Source organism: Onychostruthus taczanowskii, unplaced genomic scaffold (assembly GCF_017590055.1).
Source record: "Onychostruthus taczanowskii isolate IOZ18803 unplaced genomic scaffold, ASM1759005v1 scaffold12, whole genome shotgun sequence".
Taxonomy (NCBI): domain Eukaryota; kingdom Metazoa; phylum Chordata; class Aves; order Passeriformes; family Passeridae; genus Onychostruthus; species Onychostruthus taczanowskii.
Window position 1 is genome coordinate 2421 of NW_024498351.1, and position 17299 is coordinate 19719.

At 42.1% G+C, this 17299-nt stretch overlaps 1 protein-coding gene and 1 long non-coding RNA gene across 5 annotated transcripts in view; both read left to right on the plus strand.

Annotated features, from left to right (window-relative positions):
• The first annotated feature begins 204 nt into the window (after window positions 1-204).
• Window positions 205-1229, plus strand: LOC121348394. The gene is made up of 3 exons (XR_005954369.1): window positions 205-260; window positions 767-836; window positions 1124-1229. It is a non-coding gene; the product is annotated as an uncharacterized LOC121348394 (long non-coding RNA).
• Window positions 1230-15363: 14134 nt separating this feature from the next.
• The window catches only part of NPNT (nephronectin), a 48088-nt gene continuing 46152 nt past the window's right edge, over window positions 15364-17299 (plus strand). For all 4 annotated transcript variants that reach the window (XM_041395816.1, XM_041395819.1, XM_041395817.1 and 1 more), the window contains exons 1-2: window positions 15364-15631; window positions 16956-17056. In XM_041395816.1, the coding sequence (XP_041251750.1) occupies window positions 15561-15631; window positions 16956-17056 (172 nt within the window). In that variant the 5' untranslated portion in view covers window positions 15364-15560. The remainder of the gene's footprint in view (window positions 15632-16955; window positions 17057-17299) is intronic.

Consider the following 17299-nt stretch of genomic DNA (forward strand, 5'->3'; position numbering starts at 1 on the left):
TGGTTGATTTGGCTTGAAAGTATAATCAAAGACATCAATACAAAGAACATCCTTCCTTAAGAAATCTTTCACGTTCTGCATTTTGCATCAGATATAACTTATGAAAATTAAATTGCAGTTTATCGACAGCAAAGGAGAAGGCCCAGCCAGAACAGAGGTGAACAGGTGGATGGCTCTGGTAATGGAACAGGAGCTAATGATGCAGCTGACTCAGCCCCTGCAGGACAGGGAGCATCAGAGGAGGGAACTGCACTTTCAGAGTACGTATGGCTCGTGCCCTACCAAACATAGAATTTTGTGCCTTTTTTTCTTTTCTGTGTAGGACTAAGTTATACTGCTATGCCTGGTTTATCTTTGAGGCCTTCCCATACTCTCTCTATTTCCTTCCTTCTCCCATGTTGCATGATGATCAAATGATACCATTTGCATTTTGGGAGAAACAGGCAGCCCAGAGCAGATGTAGAACTTTGCACAGAGCCTTAGAGATGAGTGTGGGGGTATGGGAAAGCATGGGGATTACTTGATCAAACCCGAGAGCTGGGTGACTGACTACACCTTTCTTCTAGTGAAAACAAGGACACTCCTTCCCTCAGGGCAGGGAGACCCCAAATCCTCATTAAATGCAGTAAACAGAGACTTAAAGACAGCAGGGTTCTTCAAAGGAAATGTGTCATGGCTAGTCAGTGCAGTTTGCATGATTATCTGAGATTTTATGTATCAATAACCATAAAGTGTGGTGATCTTATCGCCTGCATGTTCTTTCTAGCTCTGCTTCCTCTGGTGCACAGCAAGGAGTTGTCATTAGGTGTCCCGTTTGCATGGATTCTTACTCAGAGGTAAGGATCCACCTGTTGTTGTCTGTTCTGCTTTGTGAGAGGAGGAAGCCAGAAGGGGAGCTGCACAAGTCAGTTGGATGGTGTGGGATGCTGTGGGCAGCTGGCTGGAAGCACAGCCCTTGCTGTGAAGCTCCACAAATGACTCCTTGGTGAAGTGACACTGGCAGATCTGAGAGTCCCTCGTTATTTTGAGTCCAGATGCTCTAAGTCTCATTTGCCTGCTGCCAAGAGAGCAGCAAACTCAAATTCTTTCCTCCCAATACATGTTGTGATTTTCTTCCTTCCAGATTGTGCAAAGCGGACGACTGATTGTGGCAACCATGTGTGGCCATGTCTTCTGCAGCGAGTGCCTCCCTGTTGCCCTGGAGACTCTTGGCATGTGCCCAATTTGCAGGGTGGAACTTACTCCAGATCAATATATCCCCATTTATATATGAGTGCTTCTGCTTCTCAGATGTATCTTGGACAATAGGCAGTGTAGAGACTTGTTTCTTCATGTATATAGTTCTTCATGTATATCGTTCTTCATCTTCTTCATGTATGTAGTTCTTCATCTTCTTCCTTTATATAGTTCCATTTTTGCTGAATTCAATTTAAATAAAGTTTTGATTGATTTAAATATAGTGTGTCTGCTCTTCTGTGTTGCACTGTGCTGATAGACAGAGATGTTGCCTAACAGGTGGAAATAAGGCTCTTGGTTGGAGCAGTCAGAAGGTCGTTCTTTTCATCTCCCTGCAGTCATTGATTTGGGGGCAATGTGCTAAAGCCACAAGCTCTGTAGTTCTTGTGGCCAGCGTGTGTTGTACGGGGAAAAAGAAACAGGGCCTGCTTGGGGTGAGAGGGATTCAGTTTCTCAGGGCAGACTCTGGTGGACGCTTTGGTGAAAATGTCACGTTCTCATTGCTCAGAAGATGGAAAGAGCAGCAGGTTGTGCAGACATCCAAAGAAAGCAATGTTCTTTGAGAATAAGTGGTACATTAACAAACTGCTGCATTTAGTGTTGTAAGGTTTGATTAGAATTAGAATCTGGAGGCTTTTGAAGGAATGTGTTTTTGAATGTGTGTAGTTGGTGACTGACTTTGAGCTGTACAACTGTGTTGTAGCTTCCTTCAACTACAGCAGTGTAATCCTAAGTTACACTGAAGAGAAATGCAATTGTCCAGAGATATAATAACTGGACATAAGAGAGGAAAGAAAATTACTTCTGTTATACAAAAGTAATAAAGAGGCAAGGGCAGATGTCAGGTAAACAGTGGAATAGTAAATTCAGTGTGCCATGATACAGAAAACTGAAAACGAAATATTCCTTATTTCCAGCATTGTCTGGAAGCCAAATTTTTGTCTTTCTAAGTTTTGGTGTTTTGTTCTTTTGTATTTCTGTAATTTGTTCATCTTTCAACAGTAGCATCTTAAAGGCCTCGGCAGGGCTCCCATCACAGATCTATAATTTTGTAATGATTAGGGAATAGTAGGACAAATGTTCCTAGAATTATGTTGCAGATGAGCTGAAGGATGGAAAAATTTCACAGTTTTAGAATTTATGTGGGGAGGTGATACCCATTTCTCAAGGAAGCTGCAGAGTTAGATGGAAATCATAGATGTTTTGGGTTAGAGGGTTTCTAAGAGGCCTTCCTCTCATCTGCCCAGGGGTGGAAATGAGAGTGACCTCCATGTAGGTCCCTTGAGTTGTCCTGGCTGAAAGATTTACTTTTCTGAAATTATCAGGAAACCACCACAGGCTTCACAATCTCTCAGAGAATGAGCAGCAGCCTCATGATGATGCCAGCCAGCTCTCCTGGGACTCTCAGATGGGTCCTATTTACTCCTATGGACTTGTATGAATTGGAGAACTGCGCCCAAGTAGTGAAAAAGAAGTTGTGGCTGTGGTAAGATAGGAAATAGCAAACATGGAGGAAACAGGTAAGTTTTCTGACCTCTGAAATAAACATGGATAAATCTAAAATGTAATTTTAAACTTGGATAAGAAAAAAACAGATAAAACCCCCATCTAGTAGCTACCCTACCAATGTTTTAGATGTTTTAGCCTGATATTCTCCAGATATCTGGGATACTTCTGGTGCAGGCCTGTGGAGACGAGCAGTGGGGTATAAAAGTGCAGAGGGAAGGGTGAGCTGAATGGAGCATGGTTGTTTGACATACTCCAGCAGTGGAACTCTTTCCCTCTAGCAATTTTGTTCCCCTCCCCTGCCATATGTTTGTAGCAAGGTTTTTAATCTGGTATGTCCTGGACCATTTCTGGGTTATCAGTGGCTGTTTGAAATGATAGAGGTAAGAACTCCTTGTGTGGTGTTTGGTTTTTTATTTTTGGTGACATGCTGTTCTCCAGTTTGGTTGCATTCAGTCTTGTATAAAAAATACACATTTACAACACAAGCATAAGGTGAAGAAAATAATGTAGGTGATTTTAATAGCTTTATGCAAAGAATCCTGCTATTTCACAAAGAAAATATAAAAACGGTGGTCTGGGATATCATAACCAAGTTCTTGTAGAGCTCTTGGCGTGCCAGTAAATTTGCAAACTCAAAGTTAAGTGATTGCATTTTATAACATGCATATTTCTTTGTGGTATTTGTATTCAGCCAGTGGAATTTCCCAGAACAACTACTATGGAGCTGAGTTTTAAATTAGGCTTTCAAAAAGACAGGGTTTTAAATAAGGACAACAAAGTTATGCATAGTTAAAATAGATGATAGGGAAGGATCATGGGGGATGGAAGCCTCATGGTGTAGAGCCTGGGCAAAGAATTTTGAGCCAACTGCTATTTGTTACAAACTTTGTTGCTCCTTTCTCAGAGGTGTCAAGTCCAGATCTCTGTTGACAACCCGAAGAATCAAAGTTCTGATTCACTACTGCAAATCCCAGGTACTCTCCTTCAACTGACGTCTGCAATGGGCAACTTCCTAAAATTAACTTTTATTCAGTTTTATTTTGCAACTATGCAAAGGCTATAGAATTGCCAGGCTTCTGATTATTATGGGGTTTGTCCAGCTAACATTACTTTTCATCTTCAACTGTAGATTCTCTCATGAATTGACACCCATTTTTGTACCCATTTTGCAGTGTTACAGTTCCTGAGCTATAAGGCATATATTTTGCTATGGTTCAATATAAGGTTGGACAATGACATGTTGGGCTGATAATAACTCCTGGTGTATTTTATTGACATTGCTCTCTTAAACAAATTTACATCAGATAAAGACTATAGAGCTGTCTGAGAGGTCAGCAGTTATAGTAGGTGTGTGTAATTTCGCACACATTTAGCTAATTTTGTACAAAGAGCTAATGTTTGGCACCCATGAAGGTTGTTTTTATTCAATTGGCATGCTTTCATTCAAATACCCATTTAATGTGGTCACCAACTATAGAAATAGTTAAACAGGACTGTAAATGGACATGTTTTCTTTGTTGGGATGATTGCTGACACACTGAATTCTTTTCATTAAGTAATTTGACCACAAGCATCTCTTTACTTTGGAAAAAGGAGGAAAAAAGCTCTAGCAAATACGCTTCCTTTCAGTTTTCATATTTGCAGTGTTTATATAGGGGGATATAATTAGAATTTCAGGATAAATTGCACAAGGTATTGGAAGAAAATCAAGACTAAAATAAACATTCAATGCCTTTTTTTTTTTTTTTTTTGGATTTGACCATTGCACACAAACATTTGGTTATAAATAGATACCTCATCCCTGTTGGAGTAACATTTTACATTCAAAGTAGGTTTCTGGAAAAGAAAATCCTTTTCAAAGTGATCTGAAGCAAACATGCAATTTGAAACCTTTGGTTAGTTTATGAATCTTCACTACAATTGGATTACATTTATATGCTCTGTAGTAAATACCAAAAAGCCCTCTGAAGTAAAATATGTTCCAGTGGAATAATCCTTACTGAGAGAACTTGCAACTGCAGTTATTTTTTATCTCTTGATAAGTTTGCATTAGCAGGGTGTTGTGTGCACAGTAGCTGCTGTTACAAGAATAAACACCACTGGCATGTACACTGCCAACCTGAGAGACACAAATCAACTAATCAATTTGATGGTAGCACTTACCTTACCTGGAAGAAGTGGGAGCACTCAGGTTCTGAGGAGAACACAGTACCATTCTCTGTCTACCATCCTTATACAGAATTTGCTACTCTATGTGGAAATTGCAAGAAAATATAGTTTCATGTTTTTCCTTGTGAAGCTAATCCTGAAGAATGTTAGTGCCTCTCTGAAGATCTGTTAATCATGAAAATGTCAGCACACACATGCACAAAATTCCTAGGAATTAATACTTATCTTCCTCTACAGAGAAGAGTCAGTGCAGTGCAGAAGGCAGTAAGATAAAATTTTCAGCTGGGGTTCTCAAGCTGTACTTTTGAAGAGTAGTGCTTCCTGCCTGGATGGTCAAGGCCTCAAGATTCATTTCTCATGTGAAGCACAACAGGTTTTCTGTAAGTGCTGTCTGCCTCTCATAGTTGTATGTATGCACCTGCCATTTATTGAGAAAGAGTAGAAAATACCTTTATTTGGTAATTTGCTGGTTTGAGCCAAGAAAATCAAAGCTGAATTTCACACACATAAAACCAAATAGGAAGAAATTATTCAAAGCAGAAAATGCTAAAAGGTGCTAGTTTAATTCTAATAATACTCCAGACCTTGCTGTGCTGTCACTGTGTAAGGAGTGAGAAACTCAGGTTTTGAAATGCAGAAGGAATTGGTAGAAATGTCTATGAGACATGTCCCTGGGGCACACTGATACAGTATTCCTTGGGGTTGCATCCACTGTACAGAGTTGCTCTAGAAGTGAGCACACCTAACTTTCCATCCATCAATGCTATTGATGTTGAGGAAATGATTAATAAACTAAATGAATTAAAAGTCCAGGATAACTAGGTTTGGCTTCAATATTTGTTTGAATCCAAAAATTGTAATCTTCTGGGAGCCAAGAACCAGAGATTAGCATCTTCAGTGTCATTCACAGCACAAACATGACCCTTTAAGTGGTCTTCTTTTGGTTTCTTCCTGATTCAACATGTTTAAAATATATTCATTTTTCCTTAGTTGATCACTGTCTTTCCTTTCAGTGAAAGTAGGAACTGAGTACTATGCAAGCCTGACAGTCTGATTTTCTGATGGGCAGCTGACATTCTTTAACTGCACTTAAAGGAAAAATGACACCTCATTTAACTGGATAGTGTCCCTCTGCCTTTGAGAACTGACAGTTTGTTACTTTAAAGGTGCAGCTTTTATGCTATTCAGATTATTGCAAAATATTTTAGAGCAGCTCAAGCTGTGGTTCTTGGAAGAAGGTAGACCTTTCTATAGACACTTTCCTGTCTACCTTTTCAACTCTAATAGTTCCCCTACTTGACCAAGCATAGTTCCCAGTAATGGTTGGTTGATAAGGGAAGAGCAAATTGTGTCAGCTACCTGAACTTGTGCAAAGCATTTGACACTGTCCCACACAACCTCCTTGTCTCTAAACCAGAGAGACATGGATTTGATGGATGGACCACTGAATAGATAAGGAATTGTCTGCATGGCTGCACTCAAAGAGTTGTGGTCAATGGCTTCATGTGCAAGTGGAGAGCAGTGACAAGAGGAGCACCTCGGGGGTCGGTCTTGGGACTGGCACTTTCTAATGTCTTTGTCTGTGACATGGACAGTGAAATTTTAGTGTGCTCTCAGACACTTTGGTGACAATACCAAGCTGAGTGCTGTGGTTGACACACTGGAGGGAAGAGATATCACCCACAGGCACCTTGGCAGGCTCAACAGGAGGGTCCATGCAAACCTCTTGATATTCAGCAAGGCCAAGTGCCAGGTCTTGGAAAAGCACAAATACACAGGCTGGGTGAAACACAAATACAGGCTGGTTGAAGAAGAGATTAAGAGTAGCCCTGAGGAGAAGCACTTGGGAATGTTGGTGGATAAGAATCTCAACAGAGCTCATTGATGTGCTCTTGCAGCCATCTGTCTGTCCATAGAACTGGTCATTAATTCTGCCACTAAGTCTCTTACCAGTGGAATTTGTAAAGCTCTGCAGGACTGTTTTTAATTTATCCTGGAACATTTTGATGAAGTCTGAAAAACAGTTTTTAAAATTGTCAATAGTTTTGTTGCAGTATCTTTTAGATTTCCCCTCTTCTTTAATGATATTCATTACAACTCATTCTGAAATTTTCTCGTTTCATCTTTTGTGGAGTCTCCTCATTAGTGATGGAGAAATCTTCTAGTCTTGTGCTCCCAGTCTAAGTCAGAACTGTTTTATTTCACTGCCCTAAGAAAATTGCAGTTCAGGAGAATTGTGGTTTATTTCAACAGTTCAGGCATGTGTCAGATTGCAGTTTAAAGAAAACACAATACTTATTGTCTCTTCTTGAAAGATATCCCTGAAAACACATAGAAGTCTTCAAAAGTGTTATTTGTGTACTTATGTGTACTGGTTTTAAATATACAGCTTCAAAATGAACATAGTATGAAATAAAATTGAATGTTACTGCATTGTTTTAGCAAAATATAAAATAATCATTAAATGTCCACCAAGCCCTGTAGATAACCCTGAAACTGCTTCATTTCCTTTCATGCTCAGCACTTAAACCCATCTTAAATCTTCCGCATCCTCTTGTCTCTCACAGTGTATTCTGAAGATGTGAAGTTCATGCACATCTTAGTCTCTAAACACTACCTAATGAAAACCACAAACAAAATCTGTACTGCTGAAAGGCATTAAAAGGCTCCCAAGGAACTCTCTGTGTACTAATCATGATACCAGTCACGTGCTTTATTTATCTATTACTACATTATCTATTACTACACTACTTCTATGAGATCTTGTGTTTGTTTGTTTTGACAAAAAACAGATGAAAATTTTATTGCTATAAATTTCTAGTTTCACTGGGTCCTGATCTATTTAATATCTTTGTCACCAAACTGGATGATGTGGCATGTGTGCCCCCAGCAAGTTTTCTGATGAACCCAAACTCAGAGGGTGGCTGACATGCCAGAGGTCGTGCTGTCATCCAGAGGGTCTTTGACAGTCCGGAGCAATGAGCTGGCAAGGGCTCTATGCAGGTCAGCAAAGGAAAGTGCAAAGTTCTGCACCTGCAGAGGAACAAGCCCATGCACTGCACACTGACAGCTTTGCAGAAAAGAGCCTGGGGGTCCCGGTGGAAACCAGGCTGGACAGGAGCCAGCAGAATAACCACGCTGCAAAGGAAGTATCCTGGGCTACAGTAGCAGGATTGCTGCCAGCAGGGCAAGGGAGGTGATCCTTTACCTCTACTCAACACTGGTCAGGCCATACCTGGATTGCTGGGTTTAGCCCTGGGCTCCCAAATACAAGAGAGGTACAAAGCTACTGAAGAGGAGTCCAGAAAAAGACCACCAAGTGTTTAAAGGACAAAACCACTTCTCCCAGGAGGAAAAGCTGAGAGAAACAGGACTCCTTAGCCTGAGAGATGAGAAAGCTTTGGGGAATCTCATCAATGTGGAATATTACTTGAAAGGAAGGTGATGTAAAGAAGATGGAGCCAGGTACTTGCCATTAGTGTCCAGTGACAAGACAAGAGGCTGTGGACTCAAACAGGAGATTCCGCCTGAACATGAGGAAACATTTTTCACTGTGAGGGTGATTGAATACTGGCATGGGCTGCCCAGAAAGATGGAGGGGTTTTCAGCCTTGGAACAATTCAAAAACTACCAGGACATGGTCCTGGGCAGACAGCTGTAGGTGACCCTGCTTGAGGAGGGAGGTTGAACCAGGTAACCAACAGAGGTCCCTTTCACTCTCAACTATCCTTTCAAAGTTTGCGGTTTAATATAAAGTTGAACAGAGAATCTGGGTCAACAAAATCAAATTAAATGAAAACTCTTCCTCAGAGCAATAGGTTTTCCTACCTGCTACTTCCCCATGGTATCTCAAAATATACTAGAAATTTGCTGTATGTCAAAGCAAGATTGAAATCAAATAATTCCATTAGACACAGCCATTTTACCCTTGAGAATAGCAATTTAAACTCATTTATATAAGCAGTTCTAGGTCAGTTTATCAGCAACTAGTACCAGAAGATGCATGTCATTACACAACTATAGCTGAGCTTAGGCAAGCAAAGATACAGCACCTGAAACCAAATGAAACCTGGTTTTCTCTTAGGAAAGAGGGACCAAGTGTGGTTCATTTATTTTCAGCTAATTTACTCCATCTTTACTAGAATTCATGTAGAGATTCAGGTTCATTATGAGAAAAATAAAACAGCCTAAAGGAGCAGGTTAAAGTAGTGCTTGATCATTTCTCTCTGGAAAGGCATTGTTATAATTTATGATTTATATAGGAAGTCTGGGCAGCATACCCATACTTGCCCTCTCCCTCCTCCCCCATTATTGGCAAAGAGCCCAAGGCACAGGGAGGAAGAAATTTATGAAAACTGTTTGACAATCTAAGCTGGTACCTTAGGCAGTTGTAAATAATTTTCTTCTGGTTCTGCATCTCCCAGTGTATTTCTTGCTGTAAAGACCATAACTCATGAGCAGGAACAATTGAATCCACGCTGCACCAAATTATTTTCTGTTTTTGTCTTAAAGACAATTCTGGTAACTTTTCAGGTTGATTTATGGCTCTTCCTTATATATTAAAATTCTTATACAACCAAGAAGTTCTAGCTTGCAGTTTTGGCTCATGAAAGAGAAAACTTAGCTGAAGTCCATAATTTTTTCAGGTAACATACAAAACTGCTGGCCTGCTTAATTCAATGCAGTTCCTATTAGAATTATGTGAACAAGAACATGTCTTCATGCAAATCTGTTCTGTTAATGTTATCTTTTCCTTTTGTTGAAATTATAGCAGAAATTGTGAGGTTTAGTTTGGTTTCAACTCACATATTTGTGGGTTTTGATTCTTAAAATCTTTTTCATAGTTATCCTCTGCATGACATGTTACTCTTTTCCTGTTTTATTTTGTTTATATTTTATTTAGTTATGGAGAGTAATCTGGTGATTACATTTTTGGGTTTTGGGTTGTTTTCTTTTCTAAAGAATCTGTCATCTGCCTCTAATGCTGTTGAACAGAAGGTTTTTATGCACCTCTTACCCGTGAAAAAGACAGTGCACTGTTGATCCAAAGTGTTGCTGAGTGTGTATTTTCTTGCCATACAAGTAACATTTCTTTGGTAAATACCACTAAGGCTGAATGTTTGCCTCCTGCCTCAGTTTTGGTCTCTTCCCTCTGACTGCTAAATGCATGTGCATGCAGCCCATGGAGAGGACCATGATTTTAGTGACAAAGTACTAATGTTGTATAGTACAGTGTTCCTGTGCTCAAGCATTTGCCTTCCTGAGGAAAGCAGGCAGCATCAGGCATTGGCTGTATGGTGTAAAACTGGACATGAAGAGCTGTAAAAACACATGCTGTAAAGCTATAGGAGCTGTATTGGACTCAGTGTATTGCTGCAACAGTAGAACTGTACAAAAACTATAGGGAAAAAAGTGAGGCAAAGTAGACTGACTCCCTAATAAACAGGGTAATGTTCAATTTGGGGGATTATCATTCTGAAGCCCTGTGCAAAATATGTTTGGTATCAAAATTGGTAATGTGGAGAGCTAGAAATCTTTTAAAGTTATATATGCGTATTTCATACATATGAAATTCTACAGAGGTTTGGAAGGCAAATTATTGTTTATTTACAGGGGAAGATAACTTCTTTGCACTGTAATGAAATGCAGTAAATTTCAACACAAATACTACTCATAGTGTTTGAAGAAGGATCAAGTATATATGGAAAAAACTTACTGGAAAAAAACAAATTAATTTGGAAGACTTCATGCAGAAAAAGCAAATGGAAGCTTTTGAACTAGTATCCAAAGCACAGGGTTTATCTGCATAGAAGGTAATTGGATGCTACAGTGTCTGACAGGCTGGATGACTTTCTTACCCTTTCAAGAAGGTTTACTAAGAGAGAGCTGGAGTATAAGAGTGATTTAGCTGATTGAATTGCTGTATTTCCTTGATACCTTATAGTTTTCTTATTAGCATGGGAGTCATAGAGATTTTTACGTGCCACATGATGGAGATAATATTTACTTAATAAATTTTACTTTCAAATATACCACGGAATTGCATACCGCAGAGGAAAAGTAGTGACATTGAAAGTCTCATAGGAAATTTGGACTTGGATTCTTTCCTTCTGTTCCATTTTGTAAGAGGTATACATGTTACATTAGCAGCACAAAGGCAGACTGTGACCCTCCTTGCCATTAACTGCAAATCAAGTGGTTTTTACACAAGTCGTGGTGTGATTTAGTGGCTTGGGATAGCGTGGGATTTGTGGTCAACTTTCTCAGCCTCAGCGAGGGTGAAATACCTAGAAAAGAGGAAGGATGGACTTGTGGTTTAAGTATGAAATTGAAAAACAGGAGATCTGTTCCTGATTTGATGACAGATTATTTGATTTGTGGAAAAGTAATTTTTTTGTTCCTTAATTTCTGCTTATGGAAATGGTAGTGCTATTGACTGATTCTGCTGAATAGAGGATTTGATTTATTAACATTCATTATGTGCCTTAAGAGAAGGAGGAAGTCAATATTAGGAAAGTGGCCTCAAATAACTTATTTAATACTTTCCTCAAAGAAAAGTTACTTGGCAGTAGAATATCCTGAAAGCAGTATCTTCTATTGGTGTGTTTATGTCCAATTCATAGGTATGTGTAACAAAGAAGATACATTTTAAAGTTCTTTCTGTGTGATTTCTGTCATATCTACCATATTCTATCATCTACCATATTTACCAATATCTGTCAGCCTCAAATATCTGCCACTTGTATCTTTATAGCTCGTTTTAAAAAAAAAAAATATTGCCTGTCCAGATCATGTCAGGGAGTATTCTGGAAAATGTTTCTGTTCTGTTGGTTTTCCCCCTCGGGAATGGCTATAGCAACAAAGAACATACAAAAACCCAGAGTTCATCCTGCAGCAGAGGTTTGGAACACTGAGACTGCTGGGCACAGCCTACCAGAGGTGAAATAAAAGTAGTACTGTTAGAGAGAGGCAGGTCCCACACACACAAGGAAGGTTCATTTCACTCGACAAAACTGCAAATAAGTTTGTCTTCCATGGAACTGGGTTTCCTGTTGTTTACACGTGTTTTTAGTTGATGTTCCTTGTATTACCAGTTACATGCATGGCTAATGACAGTGATTCTTGATTCTTTAATGGAGTGTGCACTGCAAATATACTCTGCACTATACTGTTGTGGATTTTTGAAACATCACCACTGTCCTGAGCAGTGCATTGAACACGTTCCCCCATGTGTAGCTAAACTGCAGTGTGCCAAATGTCACTCTGTCACACTTGCCGTCCCAGAAGCAGCAGTTGCCCTCACTACCTTTACCCTCCCTGCAGCAGAATTAGCAAGCTCCTCTCTCAAAGCTTTTCTTCTCTCTGCTGCCTTATCACCAGGATTCAGATTTGTGTGCAGTCAGATGTTCCTCCATCACTTACGGTGCAGAATACAGCAATAGAATATGTACCTGGGACTTGATTCCCTTAGAAGTTATAGATAATTCAGAATCTAAGGGGCTTGCTAATGGTGATGTGGTCAGCTGCAAGTATTTTCAACTCTTCCTCTGCTACCAACACAGTGTATCTTATCAAGTTTATCAAGTTTATCTTATCTTATCAAGTTTAGGGTCTTGATTTGCATAAAATTGTCTCAATCTGAGCTCAATATACCTGTGAGACTAGAAATCTGAGATGAAGATCACGACTGATAGTGTGGCTATTTTTACACAAGACACATAAAGATAATTATGGAGGAATGGAGAAGAGTTAAAAAAAAACCAGGATCACTATGCTTGCATAAGATGAACACTTTTTCAGGCAAAATTCACCTTCCTATGAGTTTTGACTTTTTTTATACACAAGGATAGCAGCATTGCTGTTCAAAATACTACCTTCCTCTGTGTTTCTGCTTCATTGTTGCTAATTTGCAGCTAAAAACCTGACTATCATGCTATGCTTAACCAAGTGTCTTATCAGTAACTTTAAAGAAACTTTCTTGGACACTTGTTCTAGTCAGTCATCTGAGTGTTTGATGCACAGCTGCTGGATTTCTGTTGCTAGTTAAGTCTTGCTGGACATCAGGTCAGCCCACCCAATGGCATCAGCATTTTGCCAGACTTTCATACCGCTTCACTAAACATAAGGCAGGAAAGTGCTTTTTTATTGTATACTGCCAACAACTTCTCCATCTACATCTTCTGTATAGTATCTTGAGGCATACCCACACAACTTAATACACCTTTAACTCATCAAGAGATCTGGCTCTTTGACAGCTCAGTCAGTAATCCTTCTACTGTCATGGATATGAGAAACTGCCTTGTTAAGAGAACTCCACTAGTCATGATGAACCATTGCCAAAATAAATGAATTCATAAGTGAGTGGATGGTCAGTTCCACTGATGGGTATGGAAGTGTAATATGTGATCTTTCAGTGACTGGTTAACTGGATTTTTGGGTTGATGTTCCAAAACAAATTGTAAAGGCAGCAGAAGTCAACCAAGAGCAGACAATCTTAATTAGAGTAGGCACCATGTCTGACCAGCACACTAGCTTAACATACAAGAGAGCCAAACAGACTGCTGAGGAAGTCTTAAATACTCAGTGCAGTCTGGAGAGATTAAATGGTCTTACTGCCATTTGTGAGTGAACATGCTTTAAAGGAATAGTGTGTGCTTTAAAATTGCTGTCTACATTAACTACCATTAAGCAGCATTGCATTAAAGGAATTGATTTTATGACATGTCCGTTTGGACACGAGAGGAAAAGTGTCAGGTTGCCCTAGACCTTAATTCGGACTGATGTTCAAATGTTGGTTTTGGCACTTGTCCTGGACTTGGCAGTGGTATAATTTGTGTACATTTTTTTTTCCCCCTACAAGTTGGAAAGGCACATGCAGATGCTGTTGCCAGAAATAAATCCTTGTGTTTATCACAAATAGGTTATATCCCCTTTTGTCCATTAAATCTTGACAGTGATTTCACTATGCATGGTCTGTTATACCACATCACAGATCCAAGTGAAAGAAAACAATTATCAATCAGTCAAGAACTGACAATCAGGTCTACATTTCAGCAAGGATCTAACACAAACCAGATGCTTTTCTGTCTTTCCCAAACAGCACAGTGCCACTGCATTCACTGCTTGGCTGTCAGCTTCTCATGTCAATGGAGGGAACCAGGCTTGGTCCTCAGTGCAGTTTTTATATCTGAGTCCTCTAGGGGGGCTTGCATGTTATCTGAGCACAGGTACTAGCACCCTGCAGAATTATCCCCTTGTAGCTTTTACAGTTGTTTTTTCTCTGTGTCTGAAAAGTTCTGAGCTGCTGCTATGGACAGCAATTTTATCATGGGGATTGTATGGCCATGAAAAGATAAAAAAAAAGAGGAGAAGGAGCATTGGAGGGGATCTTCTGCTCAAATGTGAGCAGAAAGTGCTAAAATCATTCTGAGGAAAGGTGTAATTTTTCATGGCTTACTAGCACAATCTGTATCTTGTACAAGAAATGGCCACCTTTGTGCAGTATAACTTGAATTATCTGTGAAGTGTTTTGAGGGTGGAAAATGCTCTACACAGAACTACCAGCTGAAATCTGAAACTTTAAGTCGTGGTTGGCATCCAACTGCTTTCTGAAGGGTTTGGCTTTGTGTTATAGCACAATCCAGAGAAAATCCTTGTTTTCTGCTTCTAAGCTACAGTCAGACTGTTGTAGGAACAGCTGATGAGCTTTAGCCTTGATGTGGGCACAATTTAAACAATTGCTGCAACCCAGTCCCTGTGCTTGACCCCATCTGTCTGTAATCAGAGAGATCTCAGAAAACTCTGACCCTAAACTGGTGACAGACTGCTATTAGAAGTGTCTTTTGGTAAGTCCCAAAGCTGTAGTTCATAGAAACCAAACAAAAATAAGAGCTGTATTTTAACATGTTAGTGATGAGTATAGATGCAGTCATTGCTGTCGGTAGCAGTGCAAGCACATTACATGATATGTGGTTAGTATTTAAACTTGTCACTTGTTCTTCTGGACAAGGGCTGGACACCTGATGTCCACATGCCAACCCCTGAGAGCTATTAATAGGAGTGTTTGAGACAGAGAAAACCACATACACCTTGTAAGTGTTTAAAAAAAAACTTTGTTGTTGGGGAGGTTGCGTTGGCAAAAGAAGGCAGAATCGTACCGCTCTTGGCTTTAGACGGGAGCATTGCAGAGAGGAGGGCGTAACCATCTTCCTTCAGGAAGTTCGAGATCCAAAGCTCATGACAAGGAAGCCCACCCTTCTCGGCGCCCGCAGAGCGCGGTTTGTGCCTGGCTGTCGGGCGCAGCCGGGGCTCCTTGCGGCTCTCTCCCGCGCCAGGTGTCCCACGCACGCCAGGTGCCCCTGGCAGCGGGAGGCGGCCCCGGTCGGGCCGCGGGCGCCTCTGCCGGGGTCGGGCGGCGCTGCCGCTCCCCGCGCGGCGCCTCCTCCGCCTGGCAGGCGGGCGGGCAGGGACCGGGAGAAGGAGAGGGGAAGGGAGTGCGCCGAGCTCGCCGCCGCCGCCCCGGAGCTGTGGCAGCGCGGCCGGCCTGTGGGCGGCAGCCGGACCCCCGCCCGCCCGGCAGCGGGAGCGCCTCCGCCACCGCCGCCCGCCCGGGGCCGCCTCGGCGGCCAGCGGAGACCCCGCCGGCCATGGAGCTCTCCCTGCGGCTGCTCCTGGCGTCCTGCCTCTCGCTGGGGGCGGCCGGGGAATTTGACAGAAGGTAGGCGCGGGGAGAGCGGGGGCGGCGGCCGGGAGCGGCCGGGCAGGGCGAAGGCGGCGTTCCCCGGGGAGAGCGGAGCTAGCCCGGGCTCTCCCCTTGTTGACGCGGGGCGCTGGGGTGGTCCCGGGCTCCTGCCCGGCCGGCTCCCGGCGAGGCGGGGGCGGCCGGAGCGCTGGGCGGGACGCGTGAGGCGCTGCCGATGCCCGGTGCGGGAGCCGGGGCCGCAGGTGGAGGCGCGGGGCCGCCGGTGCCGCTCCCGGCACGGAGCTGCCGGCCCCGAGCTGCCGGCCCTGCCCCGTACCCCGTGGCTCGGCAGCCTGAGCGCGGGCTTAGGTAAAAGAAAAGTTTATTGCTCTGGCGGGGCTGCGTCCCTCAAGAATTAAAAACAAAGCGCATCGCGTGCTGTAGAGATAAAATTAGTTTATTGACGCCCGGAGGCACTCCCAGCACACGGCGGCGGAGATCGCGGCTCAAGTTCCAACACGAAGCTCGCGGCGCGTGTGCCCGCGGGCCGTGTCGCCTCCTGTCGCGTCGTGTCGTGTCAAGTGTCGCGACGGGCGGCGCTGCGGGGAGCGGGCACTGCGCCGTGAGGGACAAGCGGCCAGCGCGACCCCCGCCCTCCCCAGGGATTCTTTCTTTTTTTTTTTTTTTTTCCTTTCTTCAATAGCATCTGTTCAAATGCAGCGCTCACGGGGTTTCAGCCTGTTCTTTAAAGACATTACCGATTCGTGTCAATAGTTTATAATTGCGTGAGGCCGTGGTATCTTTTCCTTGGAACAAGGGAAGACTACAGCTCTCCTTTTATGTTTGATTTCTATTTAACAATCCAAGAAGCTTTTTTTTTTTTTCCTTTTTTTTTTTTTCTTTTAATGTTTCAGTGAGAAAATTTTGCCGTATATTGTGAACAAAAACAATGCCTAAACTTTGTGGTGGCATTTATTCCATACTATAGATTCTGTTTCAGACTCCTGAACTTCTGTTCAGTGCCAGCCTGGGAGTGGCAGCAGTGAGCGTACTGCAAAGCTTGTCAGCTTTTTCAGGCTTTGCTCAGTTATCCTAACTATTGTCTCCCCTCTTCACCTATTGTCATTTGCATTTTTTGAACTAAACAATTTATTAGTGATAGAAATATCCCAGGCTTAGCTGAGAGCAGTTTTTCTCTTCAAAAAAAAAGTAAAAAAAGAGGTTTTTGCTGTTCTTTGTTTTTTTGGGGTTTTTAGGTGGTTGGTAGATTTTTTTTTTTTTTTTTTTTTTTTGGTACTCTAGGATGATTTTCGCTACTTTTAAAATGCTTCACCAGACTTTGTTGAACTGTCTTGTATAGGTGGCCCAGACAAATGGTCTTGTCAGCAGGACTGTGTCGCTTTGGAAGCAGAATTGACTGCTGCTGGGGCTGGGCCCGAGTGGCCTGGGGACAGTGCCAACGTGAGTATCACTGCTGCTGGGGCTTCTAGTCACTTGTAGAGAAGGCTTGTACACACCTAGTCGTGTCTTTCACGTGTCCACACACATCCTGACAATGCAGGGCTAGGCTTTTGCACGTGTGCGCCTGACTGACTTAGAAGGATGCTGTCATGTTAAAGTTCTGTCTGTGCTAAAAATGATTGCAGTCAAGTAAGGTAAAATGGAGTTAGGGTAGTGAGAATCTGGAAATTCCTTTTTGGTTTC